Source organism: Protopterus annectens, chromosome 5.part0, assembly GCF_019279795.1.
Source record: "Protopterus annectens isolate FY-2018-M chromosome 5.part0, PAN1.0, whole genome shotgun sequence".
Classification (NCBI taxonomy): domain Eukaryota; kingdom Metazoa; phylum Chordata; order Ceratodontiformes; family Protopteridae; genus Protopterus; species Protopterus annectens.
The window spans coordinates 627,821,174-627,837,525 of record NC_056735.1 but is presented as its reverse complement, the minus strand read 5'-3'; the positions used below and the strand labels follow the sequence as shown (position 1 = coordinate 627,837,525).

At 39.6% G+C, this 16,352-nt stretch overlaps 1 protein-coding gene across 1 annotated transcript in view; it reads left to right on the top strand.

Annotated features, from left to right (window-relative positions):
- The first annotated feature begins 10,803 nt into the window (after window positions 1-10,803).
- The window catches only part of PLCXD1 (phosphatidylinositol specific phospholipase C X domain containing 1), a 173,217-nt gene continuing 167,668 nt past the window's right edge, over window positions 10,804-16,352 (top strand). Inside the window, exon 1 of the mRNA XM_044072470.1 lies at window positions 10,804-11,031. Coding sequence (XP_043928405.1) covers window positions 10,893-11,031 — 139 coding nt within the window. The 5' untranslated portion in view covers window positions 10,804-10,892. The remainder of the gene's footprint in view (window positions 11,032-16,352) is intronic.

Below are 16,352 nucleotides of genomic sequence, written 5' to 3'. Positions count from 1 at the left end.
TGTGGGTTTCCTCCAGGTGCTCTGGTTTCCTTCCACGTTATAAAGACGTGTCTGGAGCATTTCTCCCTGGGCCTCTGCTGAAAATCGGCTTCATTCCAAGTCAGACTTTCCTGGTTAACCAACGTTAAATAAATAAATTAAATAAATAAAAGGATTGGTCTGTACAACTGTTCCCCTAATAGGCACCATCTAGAGCATGTGTTACTGTCCACGACTCCATTTTTAGCTGAGTCTGAGGTGAATACACTCAACATGTTTCTGAAAGTGGGAGGAACCCAAAAGAGACACAAGGAGAGCATGCAAACTCAATAAAGGCATTGGCCAGTGGTCAGGTTTAAACCTTGTACCTTGTGCATGGGGAGCGAAAAATATATAAGTATTTTCCTCTCCCCTAGCTCAACTCTACTGGTCCTTTTCCTCTTCCTTTCTTCCAATACATTCATATTTTCTATCAGCCAACCCAATTATATATGCCAATTATAGGTTAGCACTTGACCAGTGCTCTACTGTCTTTAGCTTTGTTCTCCTCCCTCTGCATTCAGAATCGATACTCTGGTCCAAAATTAGTATATATATATATATATATATATATATATATATATATATATATATATAGATATATATATATATATATATATATATATGTATATATTCACACACACACACAAACATGTATGTCTTTAGTATACCCAAAACAGATCTAATGAAGCTGCAAAACAGCCAAAACAGCTCATCATTGGGGAATAAAACTACCATTTTTTTTTTTGGGGGGGGGACTATGTCAATATATGGTCTTTTGGATTTATTGAATTAACCTTTTATTTTAGCATGGCTGAATTAGTAAACCTTTTATATAAAAAATAAGAAATACCTGGGATTCCCAAAGTTGCACCATTAAGGTTTTCTCATTAGAATGTTTTATATATATATATATATAGAGAGAGAGAGAGAGATAGGGAGAGAGAGAGAGCACATTCTTCTTTAGCAAACAGGGAATGGCACATACTAAGTATATGAGCATTAGCTCTATAAGAATACAAGTTTGGGCTGGTGTGTTAGTCACATGATCACCTCTGGGTCTTTAGGTTATAAAAGCCTGAGGTAGAAGTTACTCATGGGCTTGTGTGTTTTGAGCCTTCATGTGGTATACTCAGCTGTTAACCTATCAAGTAAATTCCATTGCAGATTAACAAAAATAACATTTGTAACAGATGGTACTATATAGTGTAAAGCACCAGGATGATAATTACTTTAATATTTCTATAAATGCAAACTTTTCCTGAACTGCTTTTCTTTAGCACTGAGACTTTCAGGTTAACCCACTAACTCCATTTTGAATAATGTTCTACTATTTTCCATTCTTGCAACTCTAGCTCTGTCTTTGGTTTCATATGGTATGACAATGGATGATCATTGTGGAACTTATGTTCATATGTCAGTTAAGGTTTTCTTGGCTTCCTGTATTACCATGTATTTCTGTATCAGCTAACATCTGTGACAGCCTCTCTGTGTTTTGACCATTTGTGATGCCAAATGCAGAGTATTGATTATCTGTTTAGATCTAGTTGTTCACTTTCTGCCAAGTTGGGATCTTCACTAACTGACATGCAAGTACAGTACCTGGGTTCTGTCTTCATGTGTTACTGATGCTCTAATTTTATCTCTAGAGTCTAATTTCTGACCAGACTATATGTGTAATATGTACATTTGGTGCCCTCTGTTCATGAGTGGTGTATTTGTAAACATATCCCTGCAGTCAGCAAAGAAGACAATAGATATACATACACCAGTAACTAGTTCCATTTTAATTTTCACCCCAGACACTTTCAGATATATCCACATAATTTTAAAGTGCAGGTAATTTGCTTACTGCCAAACAGTATCATATGGAAAATGTATTAATATGGTTTACTATTAAAATGTCGAACGGCACTATGTCGACTTTACTATAGTCGAACACGGAAGTTCAAAAATAGTAATGTCGACTTCAGAAAAACAATCTACGAATGGTTTTAACATGGGTCAAGGTAGGTGTTCAGTATTATTCTGAACTACCCTACCTCGACCCATGTTAAAACACAGTCCTAGATTGTTTTTCTGAAGTCGACATTACTATTTTCGAACTTTCGTGTTCGACTATAGTAAAGTCGACGTAGTGCCGTTCGACTTTTTAATAGTAAACCTATTAATATTTTTCATTTCCTGTACAATAAAGCACTATCTTGCCATTTCACATGATCTGATTACCGTGCATGCATACTTTTGTTCTTATCTCCTTTCCACTTACATTCAATCATTTTGGCTATCCATCTGATATTTTTCAGTACTTTTCATGTGCATGCAATCATTCAACATATGACGAAAATTACTGCATTTCCTAGATATATGTGTACCTCGCCTAGCTAGTTTTCTAACAGATCCAGTAGCTGTATCTGATCATAGTTCCAGTCCATCATTTACAGCTTCTTCAATAGAAAATACAATGCACAAGGTTTTCAGTGAGGTAAAGCTTTCCAGTATTTTTCTGCAATAAGGTCTGGACACAAGACTGCTGTTTAATGCATCACTCAGGCCATAATTTAAAAAAATTAACATGCTCACCACTATGAGAAATAGTGTGACTGAAATTGTGAAATTGTGTAAGCAACCTGATGGGTATTATGCATTTGCAAGGGGCAACATAACAAGGTTCTGCTATGGCTAGTGCTGCATAAATACGCCATTCACTTGCAAAGTCAATAGTCACTGCGCTGAGATGCAGAGTGTGCTATGGTAGTTCAAATGCCCTGGGCCCATTAGTAAACTGCATAATCACCACAATGCACATTCACACATGCATCAAAGTGCAGCTCCTATATAACACAGCCACAGCTGAAAGTCCATAGAAGGACTGCACAGCAAACTGTCAAAGTACCTCCTATGTCTGTATTATACATGGACAGGAAGTGTGGTGATAGAACAGTCAGAAGGAGGGAAATGCAAGTAGATGAATACAAAGAAGGGGCAACATGAAGGGAAGAATGGCATGGGTGACGTATAGTATTTTGTTTTTTTTAGACAGGTGTATTTAGTTTATACTTATAGAAGACTTGGAAGGAGGAAAGAAGCAGCAGGATGAAGTGGATGGGAAGGAATATATATTAAAGGCAGCAGAGGCAAGCACACAAAACATATAACTCAGACTGTGATTAACAGGGGGTAGTTCTGATACAAAAGGGGAGCTACAATGGAGACTACAGTCATAGACAGAGTGGACAGTTGGTGATGTGAAGGAATGGACAACAAACTGGGGAAGGCGAGTGACACACTAAGAAAGGGAACATTGTAATGGGATAGGGTGGGGTGAAGCCTACCTGCCAAGCTGCAAAAGTAATGAACCCAACCAGAAGTCAGTCACCTCCATAACTGACATTATGGTTAGGCCTGGCCAATGATGGCCTAGCTGTTGGAGCCATGTGGCTATGTGACTCTGCCAGACACATGAAGATGCACTTCAGAGTGCCAATCCAGGACTTAAATCACTGGCAAACCACAGTGGGCATCAGCCTGTGCTCCTTCTCCTGGCTGGCACAAAGGGCCCCCCACCCAGTGCCACTGTAAATGAAAAGCAAGTGCAGTTGTACACAATAGCCTGGCAATTGTCTCATCCATTTTATACCAGGCATACCTGGCACAATGATAGAAAGCAGTAAGTGGCACTGGTTCTTTATGAAATGGCAGGCAGGCAAGGAAAGTGTGCATTCCCTAAATGATGATCTCAAACTGTGAAACACTAAAAGATATAAACCGCTGAAGTACTTCATATGAGACCTACACCTTAGACTTGTAGTGCTACACCCAAGGTCAGTATATTCTGCAAACTGATGGCACTGTCTGAAATAACTGGTAATGCTATGGAAAGTAGGAGAGTTACACATCAGTTTCAGACATACGTGAATCATACAAGTAAAGCAGACATATATGCAGTGGTTACATTATTTAGCAGCATTGCAAATCTAGGCAGTGCTGTACCAGTCAGATGAAAAACAGATAAACAGATATGTCAGCAAGACAATACACATACTCTAATGCATGGACAGTCAAGCCTGCCACTGCTGGCAGATTGATCCTGGTCTCATGTAGATCTTCATGAGTTAAAAGACACAAAGCAGAGAGGAAATAAAATAGTGAGCACAGCATACCAATGGACTTCACAAACTGCTTTAAGCTGTACAGTATTGCTTTATTGGTAAGACCAGTCAGCAGGGAGTCATACTTACTGTAGTACTCAGGCTGTCTCTCCCTAACCTCTTCTTCTCTGTGGAGAAGACAATCGGGGGTGTCTCCTATGGTCACTGCAATAGTGTTGGCACTGCTCAGGAGAGCAGGTGATCCTTATGGCATCACTCATCAATCCAGTAAGTGAGTGCCAGGCATCTACCTTGTACTAAGGGCCCTCACCTGAGTACTGTGTCAATCATTTCCAGTGGTGCAAATGCAGTAGTGGAAGAAAATCTTCATTTCCCTGCTGCACCACATAGGAGCCCTTCCAGTTTCAGGCCTTCCAGAAGCCAAAGCATAGCCACTTACCAGGTTGAAACAGGAAGTGAAAATGGTAGCTAAGCCTTGTCAAAGCAGGTTGCACAAACTATGTGATGTGCATTGATGGGCAACATAACAGCACAAGGCAACTCAATGCCAATGTGCAGTAGCGAGACCACAACAGTCAAGTGCGGATAGTGGGGCGGAAGCTGCACCCCCATCACACATGGTGGCATGGCTCTACCCAACACATACAGAGTGCACTACAGCAGTGCACTGCTACCCACAGCCTTACATGATATCGTGACCCTATAGGATACTCGCAGGGATTTCATAACCCACAGCCATGTAGTTGAAATGGAGCTTCAAGTGTATTACTTCATTAGCATAAGTTTTCAGGTAATAGCACAATAAAAGCCAAGGTCCAAGGGCACTACTGGCATGCTCACTGTGCTGTCAGTGCTGTAGTAGTACAGAGAACAGACATTTTAACAGTGAATAGTGAAATGGTAGGCACAACAGAAAATCTGCTACAGCAACTCTAAGTAATAGGGCACAAGCCATCAGCTGGTAGGGATGAAAAATGGATATTTAAACTGTGTTAGGAGGATTGCTCAAGAACAACCTCTGTACAGTGGAGCTAACAAAACAAGGGATGGGAATGGGGAGAGAGAAAATACAGGGCACAGATCTATCCATTTCCAGTCCTCCTGCTGGACTGATAAATGACAAGGACTGCTAGAGTAGCTGTGTTGGGTGGAAACACAGACAGGAAGGTATATAATGGGAGGCACACCCTCTGATGCAGGGTTCACCTGACAGACACATAGAAGACTGGTGTGGGGGAGGCACCCCTGCTGAATGGATCAGGCTGTGGACATGTGTATATGGGACAAACCTTAGTACTGCTTGGGAGGGCACAGGTCTGCATAGATGGATCACAAACCATGTGTAGCTATACAATCTGGTGCCATGCTATCCCAACTGTATTGATATGGCATGTGGCCTGCGAAATCACAGTATAGCAGATATACCACTTGCCACAGGCACAACTGCATCATGAGTGGTAGACAGTAGGATCTGAAGAACAAAATATTTGTGCCCAGGCACTGACAGTAGGTTTATGTCCCCATGTATAAGTACTGCAGTGGTATCTAAACAGCTGCAGCATCTAGAAAAGTTCACACTAGCAGAGACAGAGGTGCTATTAAAGACCTTATGTGCACATGGCCGGTGCATTCTAAACACAGGCAAGAGTGGCAAGGCATTTAAGAAGTAAGTGTGTGTGTGTGTGTGTGTGTGTGTGTGTGTGTGTGTGTGTGTGTGTGTGTGTGTGTGTGTGTGTGTGTGTGTGTGTGTGTGTGTGTGTGTGTGTGTGTGTGTGTGTGTGTGTGTGTGTGTGTGTGTCAGGACCTAATGACAGTTGTTAATGCCATTAGTGACAACAACAGAATGGTATAACAGGTCTTCCACATAGTCACCTGATATGATGCGCCATGCCTACACAAAATAAACCATTACATGGGAGAGAATGGGCAGAGGTGGGGGGCTGCCATCACACACCACTCTCATTAACCCAGAGTTCTTGATATCCATGGATGCCTTGTAGAAACATGGATTTGAAGCTGGACTTGTGACAATGATTTCTGACTCTGACAGGGATAAACCAGGTTGATATTTCCATATGCTGCTACCTGAGTTTGTAGGCACACCACTGTAGGGAGCCTGCAGATGGTAAACATCACCATACCTGTCCAACAGGTACATCTAGGATGCCAGTGCTACAGCCTATGTCACAAGATACACAATTGGCTATTTTGTTTATAGTATGTTACATGTGATGCTGTTGTTGCACTGGAATGTGGGATGTTGCATACATAAATGTATACATGTGTGTGTGTGTGTTTCTCTGTCTTCCTTCACAGGTGCTACCGTTCTGTGATCAACCATCATACCTCTCAAGCTCTTAGCCCAAGAAATCTGGACAAAGCCTGACATAATGAGACAAAGGCCCAAATATAGGGACAGATTTTAAATATTCCTTTTACAAACTTAAAAAGTAGCTAGAATAACAGGTCTGTATAGTTGAGATGTATGTTAGCTATAACAAAACAGGGCATTCTTGATATCACCACTGGTGCCTGACAATGACAGCAGCCTTCAAGACACAAGCAGACACCACAGCAGCACTGTCAGCAACAGTTACAAGGAGGCACCCTACCATCTGCATCCACTGACATGGATGCACTGGCCTATGATGCCATCTGTGCATCCCCATTTTCTATAGAGGGGGAGGCAGCCCAAAGCATGTTGTATGGTTGTCACCACTCATGCAACAACAGTGGACAATTGTGTCACTGTTGAGCATTAACACAGCATGATGGTGTGGCATGCTGGTATACTGAAGCTGCATGACTCCTGCTTTTTGCCTGACTCTGATGTCACACTGGGCATAAATTAACAGAGTTGCAGGCTGGTGATCCAGGCACAGACAGATGCCACCAGTGCTGTAATAGAGGTGAATAGTACATGGTGTGTCATACATAAAATACACTAAGGCCTGCAATGTCTGCATTCAGCTATGGATTATAGGGGCATGCAGCACACCAGCTTGCTGTTGGCATTGGCTGGACACTTTGCAGCTACTGCAACCAGCACAGGGTATCTGGTGCTGCCCAACATGGTTACTACCATAACCTATAGGCCATGTTCCCCTAATTCCACTGTGTGTACACCCCATGTAACAGGTATTTCAGGATCACAGAGTGCCACTTCATCACCACAAGGACTGCAGGGGCATGACCAGGCCACCCTCACAAATGTAGCCCCTTTGGGAATGTCCTGTGCTTCTCTTGGTGAAGCAATAATCGTTCCCACATTTCCATATCATCCTTGCCAGTAGGTGTTACTGCTAATGCTATTCCACAAGGGTGGTGACCCTGTGTCTGAGGCAGTCCACAGTCTACAGCATACCTACCTGTTGATTTACAAATCCTGTCACATCCAGGCTTTTGCACTGTTCAGATATCTGCTACTGCTGTGGTGTTCCATTAAACCAGTACTATTCAACTACCCAGAACATCTGGCCACTTGCCCAATTCAAGAAGCTCTACCCATCAATACAACGTATAACCACCTCTTCCTAGTCTCCCAGCTATGTAGTATAATAAGTCTTCCGAATCACATAGTATATTCCCCTTTCACCTATTTAACCATTGCTAATCCCCATCTGTGCTCCACTCACCAGTGCAAATGATGCCAAATGTCTCCTGATTACTCTTCTATGTTAAATGTATTGAATAATATCTTATGCACAGTGTGGCAGTCAGTGCAAAGTATTGCATAGCCCAGGTGTAATATTGCATGCTTCAGTTTTAATTTTTGTGATTTCTATTCTGGCTCATAGTTGTGGACAAGATGACACTTCTTTGCCAGTGTCATGGTTTACTGCATTCACCTCAGTCTTGCTTCTGGTTCTCCTGCAGCCACTTGTTTGAATAACGCCTAACCAGCACCTCCTCTGCTGGTGGCTCTGATCTGTCTGTTACTCCAGTGGTGAACCCATGCTCTACTTGTTTGCTTAACACCAAGTTGTGCAGCATTGTGCAGACAACTATTCTGCAGTGCACCACCACAGGAATGTATGCAATGGAACTGTGTCTTCAACATTCCAAACACATGCTTGACAATTTTATTGGCCTGCTGCAGTATGGTGTTGTATGACATCTCACCCATGCTTTGTAGATTGTGTATCAGTGTCATGAGCAATATCTCATGGCATATTCAGCATTACCAGTAATAAATAAGAGTGGACACCTTTATGAGTAGACAGTATTCAGCACAAATGCCGGCTAGTCTGTACAACCTGGTAGTGAGGTTGTGTGTGCTTACCAATTAGCTGTTTTTGTGGATAATCACTCCGCACAATTCACTGGTGTTGGTCAGACATATGCCAAATGTGGGAATCATGGGAAATGTCTGGATGGTGCACATTTACAATGTAAAGAATATACTGTGCAATGCATAACACTTGGCAATTGATAGAGTATAAAATCAACAGACATTAGGGACCAAGTGCAGCTTTGATGGTAATGGTGGCACAATCAATGGCCCTAGAACTTCAGTAAAATGGGCTAGTATACAGAATGCCAGCATAATGGAGTTTCTCTCCTCTGTAGTCCACTGGAGACACATATGCCACTCCACCTGCTTAACATAAGATCAGGAAACTGGTGTAGAATATGTGAAGCAGATGTCTGAACAGCAAGCACCATGACCCTTGAAGGCCACTGGAAGGTTCCTGTAGCAAGGATGGCCAATGCTACTTGTACCTTTATGTCCACAGGTATTAGTATTCCAAGCATCCCGTGAGATTCCATGTGAGGATGGACAGGGATACAAGCTCCCATATGGTGCCTCTGTCCACACAATAGCATTTGACTATGTTCCTGTTATGGAGAAGATGATAAGTCAGGTACATCACCTGTTGAAGCAAATGACCTCACTCTGCGCAGTCTTTGCTCACCAGACCCTTAAGCACTACTAAAGTATATGGAAGGGGAGGAGCAGTTAGGGCTTGCAATGGGAGGAGCAGTTAGGGCTTAGAAAGCACCCTCTAGTCTTATTTCCATTTGTATTACAGCAAAGCTCACAATAAAGGGCCATGAACAAAATAAATACATCACATATCTGGTAATATCCCACATATTTTATCACACTTATAGACAGTAAGTATAAAGTTATATACACAGAAGAGAATAAAAATTACAGTTTATATTACACACAACACAATCAATAAAACCTAAAAATTAGCAAATTCAGAAAATCAAAGATCGGTTACAAGAGGTGGAAAGAATTGAATTTCTCTCATTCTTTTCTAGCACCTCCTCTTATATTATACATAGTGTGGTTTCTGTAAACTGTGTACCCCACCTTGGTAGGTCATACATCTCCATGGACACTGTCCATATGATTACAACATAACAGGTCATTAGTTTATGTGAGCATTTGCACTTATTACCAAACCTAATCTACTTATGTTTCATTGTATTGCGTTCTCTCACATTTGCTTTACATTTTTCCACAATTTACAATAGTTCTTTGCCTTACTGAATTCTTATTAATGATTTTGACTCATGGAATAGTCTGATGTTTCAAGAGTAGATAGGAAAAGAAAAAAGTAATTTCTGTGACCTTTTCTGCCATTCCTCCCCTCCCCAAACCTGGAGCCTCTGTTGTGATCTCCTAGTGAGGCCAGTTTTCTAGCAAGATCCATCACTTGGAAATAAATATTCTATGCTATTTAGTTGATCACACTTTCCCATTTACAACTATGATGTTGAGAATTTGTTTTTAAAGTTTATGAAACAGAGTTGCATCTCCCCTTGTCCTCGTGGTCTGTTTCTTAATGCAGAAACAGTGTCTGTGCATATTTTGTATAACACAGTCCTCTCCCTCTCTCCATGTACATATTATAGAGTTGCAGTGTGATCTTTCCTGATGTCAGTGCACACTGGGAGAAGTGAGGCATCACTGTGGATGACCTTCTATACTAAAAGTGGAAAACACCAATCATAGAGCACTGCAGTATTATTTGCATACTAACAGGCTGTCCAAAACACAGTCTAGAATGAAAGGCACGCAGGGATATATATTTTGGTGATCTGATGTTCAACAGCAGTGTACCACAGAGGTCACTACAGGAATGCAAAGAAACAGCTACGATTTTGTTCTTTATTATTTTCATTAATACCTGAAAATCCAAAGGAAAAATAAAAAGAACTATAAAGATACATTGACAGAAAAAAAAGTATGCTGTTTTCACAAAACTGCTGCTTGGCAGATGTTAAAAGACAGAGTATGCTGCCATTGTATTGTAGATGAAAAGAAAAGAAACCTTGACTGACAAAGAATAGTTTGCTCTGTATTGCTGGGAGGAGGAGACACACACAAATCAATACCTGGTTAAGTATCTCAGTAGCTGCAAAGACCATCAGCTGTTAAAAATGATTTAGTAAGATGACCTGATTGCTAATGTGTTACCTTATTGTTGGGTCAAAAAATAAAATGCTTTTGCATACAAGGAGCCCTACATCAGATTATGCCTAGATTCTTTAAGTAACAGTAAAATAAGTACATTAGGAAGAATAAGTAATTAATCATCTTGTACAATGGATTTGATGATTCTGCTCATTAGGAAATAAAACAGCTGGGTGCAGTATGACTTCTAAATCCTCTGAATGGCTCATGTAACAAAATGTAAACACACCCCCTTCTTCATAAGGTGGAGCCTGCTCAGATGGGGAAGTGAACAAGTCCTGTGTTTGCAGTTGCCGTGTCTGGTGGTCATATGAGTTGCGGCTCTTAAAAGAATGGGAAAGATGAACTCTCTCAATAGTCAGAGTTCCAAATTAGAAACTAGCCAGCTACTATGCAAAAGCAACAAAGAGTGGATGGCACAGCTGCCAGAAAAGCTGCAGGACATTCCTCTCTACAACATGGCCTTGCCAGGTAACTTTTTTACATATCACTTCACTCAGCCTAGAAAATCAAGTCAGCACTATTTTTGTCTTGGTTCATTTGATGCAGTTACAGGTCTTGTCATGTAACATTATATTTCAAAAATCCTTTCTTCTTCCTGTTCCACTGCATGCATATTTCTTTCATAGCCCTTTTCATGACTATGTACCAGATATATATTATGGAGTTTCTGGTACCATAGATAAAGGGATATTTTATTACTTCTTCTAGATTTTGAGCAATACTTCCTATTTTCATTAATGTACAAGAAAAAAAACGTTGCTTATTTGATTAAAATATTTATCTGAAGAAATTAATCGTTTTAGCAATTTATTCTGGTTCTTTTCTTTCACTGTAATCTGTATGTTTTAATTCACAGTTTTTCATGTATTTTCTGCTGCTGTACTGTCTACTTATGTAGATGTTTTATGTTTCAGCTGCGACTGACAATGAGAAATCAGGAGTAGAGTAAACACTACTACTCTTTGTGCAGTTTTCGTTTGCTTTAGAAGCATCTGGCCACTCTCTTGTCTTTAAAAATGCTTTTTTGTTTTCATAATTAATTCTGTAATCTAGTTATTTAACAAAATTCATTATAATGCTTATGCTGTACAGTGTTAATAGTCTCTTACAGGAGACATTTTTAACTGATTGAAGAATAGGTATAAAATGACTACAAGGTATAAGTCGAAATCAACACTGTTTAAATAGTGCTATATGACAACTTCGGGTAATGGAATGTAATTGTATCCTATTGTTATGTAACAACATTTTGGACATTTGCAAATGCTTCATGTTCTGAGTTACAGATAAAATGATCGACCAAATAGGTAGTCTCACCTAAATCTGTGGTGCGGGCTCTGTGAAACTACAGAACTGATTCATGTTAAACGTATAAACAAGTACTTTACTGTTGGTTATGTGGCCAACTGTCAAAGCAACAATACGTTCAGTATCAGCACGACGAGCAGAAAGCCAACATATTTTGTAACCAATGTAAAAAAAGAAAGTTTGGGATGTTGTCAGGTATTTAAATGATTCACAAGTTTCGTGTAAATAAATCAGATATGTATGGCATGAGGAAGATAGGAAAGATAACAAAAGAGATGGAGCTGAGATAGGTTACTACTAGAAGATCAAGAAAGTGAAGATGCTAAGATGCATGAATTGCAGATAAAGACCAGAAGTGAAAAAAATTCTTATAGTCTCCATAGCTTTATTTAGCCTCAGAATGCTTCATTAGCTGAAAACTAATTACAACAATAGACGTTTTGAGAAATATTTTCATTTTACTGTAAGGTAATCTGATTATTATGATTATGTAATTAATTAGTTTGGCAATTTTTATAATGGCAGTGCAGGTTATAATTTATTGTAGTAAGATGATTCTTGCTAGAACTAGTTGCATTCTCTAACTATGCAGTGCTTTCAAGCAACTTAAACTACAACTCTTTATCACATCAGTATTCTGTCCATCTCTTTTGATCTCTTGCAATTGCGTATTTGTTACATAAACTGTTCTATTATAATACAAACTGGTAATGTGCAATGGAGCCATGGGACATGCAATTAGTGTTGTGTGTGTGTTTGGGGGGACAACTCAAATTTAAAAATATGCAAGAACATTGCGTAAGACTAAAATAAAAGTTATTTTAGGCAGGAGCCTTTAAAAACTAAAAGTACTGAAAAAAGAAAAAAAATTGTTTTAATTATATTCATATCAAAGGCCATGTTGCCATTAGGAAAAGGCTCAGTAAAGATTAAAAGAATGGGGTCAAAGCTCAACAAAACTAACAATATATTCTAGCATGGCCTCATGGAGCCCCAACTGTGTCCCAAATGAGGTTCAATTAGCAGCTCTGGCATTGAAGGGACCAGGCTGGGAGAGGGAGAAATGAAGGGGTATTGTGTCAATGCCTTGGCCAGGTCAAGGTAATCATTGTGAACCATTTTTCCCTCATCCATTGCTTTGGTAACTTCCTCAAAGAAGTCCACCAGGTTGAGTAGGCATGACCTGCCCTTGATGAAACCAAACTGGGTTGGGTCCAATGTCTCGAGGTTTCCTATGTCATTGTAGATCATTTCCATGATAATTCTTTCCATGGCTTTGCATATTAGACTAATGAGACTTAGAGGTCTGTAGTTTCCAGGGTCTATAGATGGTCCACCTTTGTGCAGAGGAATGACTGTTGCTGTTCTTTATTCATGAGGCATGAAGCCTGTTTGGAGGCTACAATGAAATAGCAATCCAAGAGGACCTGATAGATCATGTTTCATGCTATTTAGAAGGCATCCTGGGGTATTGTCTGGGTCCATTGATGCAAACAATTATTACAGGAAACACAGTTAAGTTTTTTTGTCCTAAAATCTCAGGACCTTCACTATTTTTTTATGTTTTTTGGCAGGACATACAACTGTCCAAGTAGGGAGTGTCCTACGCAAAGAAGGACAGGTGGCAACCCTTTCTCTTGGTCAACTCTCACCTAAACAGAAAAAGATTCTGCAGGTAGACTGAAAAAATGTTTGTTGGTCATCAGAGGGGCAAATACTGCAAAAAAAAAAAAATAGCTACATATTATAGTTTTGTTTAGCATTTGGACCAAGTATTACAGTAGTCAGTCTTTAATGCATTCTTTCAGAATAAGTTACCACCAAGGAAATTATATCTCTGCACACCTCAAAGGCAGTAATTAACTCTGGGCACACTATGTCATATATTATTCATCTATAACTCGGAGGTTACTATTGCATGTGCATGCTGGTTTTCTAAGCCTATAGATTTCTTTAAAGTAATTTGAAGCTTTATCTCAACGTGAGAAGACAACCCAGAGAACTTATGAAACAAGACTTAAATGGAAAGCAACAATGAGGGAAATTTATTTTTTTACTTTTTTTTTCTAAAGGTGTTCTAGTAAAAGAACTACAGCTAATTATACACAACAAGGTATGTAGTGGTTGTGACAGTGTTTGTGTGTGTGTGTGTGTGTGTGTGTGTGTATGTGTATGTGTATGTGTATGTGTATGTGTATGTGTATGTGTGTGTGTGTGTGTTTTCTATATCTTTCTGACCATCAGTCAGATTACTCTGATACCTCTTTTCCTTTTTATCCAAATGTAGACCAACAGCCATGATGAATCAGGGAAAGGGGATTGTTAATATCCCAGGAATGCAACCCAGTTGCAATTAGGCTGGGAAACTACATGAGTAGTCCTACTGTGGCATCATCCTCAGCAAACAGTCAATTAAGGATTTTTTCAACTCTAACCTCCATACTTGCAGCAGCTTTAATGAGATCTAGACTCATAAACACCAGCCCACTAACATGTAGACATTTCAATGCCTGCATCTAATTTCGCCAGTTTTTATAAGCTGTTTGCTAAGTGCACACATCCTGGTCCTTATGCTGACTTACTGTAATTATGCAGCCTTTGTAGATGTCAGGGTAGAAGCAGACCTGGTTACTTTCCTCTACCCAGGATGGATGAGCTGACATTAAATGCTCAGGTCTCATCCACAACAGTTAGGGTGTTTATCCCTCTACGACCAATACTGTGCCAGGACTAGCTTCATGGCATGAAAACAATGTAGTTCTATTGCTGTGTTGTTTGTTGACCCCCCCCCCTCCCAATTTGGGACAGCCACTGGTCTGTGGGGTAAGCTGGTCCTTCAGGTCAAGGAAGAAGTGTCCTGTCATAAATAAGTAGCAGTATGTTTAATTCAGCTAAAAAATTTTTACAGTCTAACTTTCTTTTACATAACAAGTTTTCATGTTTCTTATTTGTCAGGGCCTAGATGTCTATTGCAGTCACTGGTGGATGGCCAGTATCAGTTTTGGACTTTGGATATACTGATTCTTACATGGCAGAATTAGTTAAATACATCTCAGCTGCTACGATTTAGGCACAGCACTATGATTTTTGCCCGTGTTAGATTTGCTCTTCCTAAATTTATGATGTTACTCAGTACATAATTTAATAAATACAAAAGTAAACCTATACAAAGATCTATGACCACTAAATGTGTAGGATCTACTATATAATGGCCTTCAATTGTGAAAAATAAGAAAGTGCTCCACTTACTGACCCTGTGCTATGACTTTTAAATGCCAGTGCCAAGATCTGTAATACCTGCAGGTTGAGATGTATGTGCCAAAAGGTAAACAAATGGAGACTAAGGAATTCATACCCAAGATTCCTGGATGAAGCCCTGTAGGAGCACACATAGCCATAATCACATGACCTAAATAGCTGTTCTTGGCTGTTTTATAGTGCAGTAATTACTTTGTTATAATGACACTGTGAAAGGTTCACCACTGATGATCAAAACACTGTTGGCGAAAATGATCGTACCAAACCATGTTTGATCAAAAAGTTTCTCAAATGAGTGACCCATGCACCTCAAAATTAAATATAATGTACCCACATCCCAAGAGTGGAAGGGGTAGTGATTTGTATAATTCCACTGGGGCAGTTTCTGTGAACAGCATGTTCAGAAGAACAGACACTGTACGTCACATTTGCTGAATCACCCACAGGATGTGTCTTTTTGCATTCCCATTTGTAGCTATCATATGTGCAAAAAGGCAAGCAATACCTATACAGAATATATTGTCACAAGCATTATTACTGATATATAAAATCAGTATAATCTATACATATAGGCAGAATTGTGAATTGCTTTCATCATTTCCTGGCTAGCTGTATGAGACAGGTTTACGTGTCCCATCATCAATGCACTTTTACTTCCGGGTACATATTGGACCCTCTTTAAAAGCATCATTCAGCTTAAGACACTTTTTATGAATATCATGAAAGTACCTCCACAAACAGGTTTTATGGCTTACTAACAAGCGGAAATGGACCACAAAAGTTCATCCTTTTGTCAAATTTCTGAATCTGTATAAAAAAGAAAAAAAAATAGATAAAGTAAGAAGTGTACAGCTGTGTTAGCACGATGGAGTGAGGAATATACGTTTTAAAATAATGTTTTTTAACTGATGAAAGATTAGCAGTTGCAGTTATCCAGATAGTTGGCATGTAGGAGTAGTTTGGTTGGTTGATTGCATATATTACATTAAAAAAGCAGGACATATGAGAGACTTTTAAATAGAGGCAAATACTGCATATTGTAAATTGTATTTGTTTAATGATACAAATGGGTTGTGGTATGTTTCAGAATTCTAAAAGAACACTGATAACTTTTTTATTAAATACTTCTAAAGGTTATTTTCTAAAGTCAAATGTGTAAATCATGTTGGTGCAAGACATGATGTATGTCATGTGACAGGGCATGTGACTGAAGTAATGGGTCA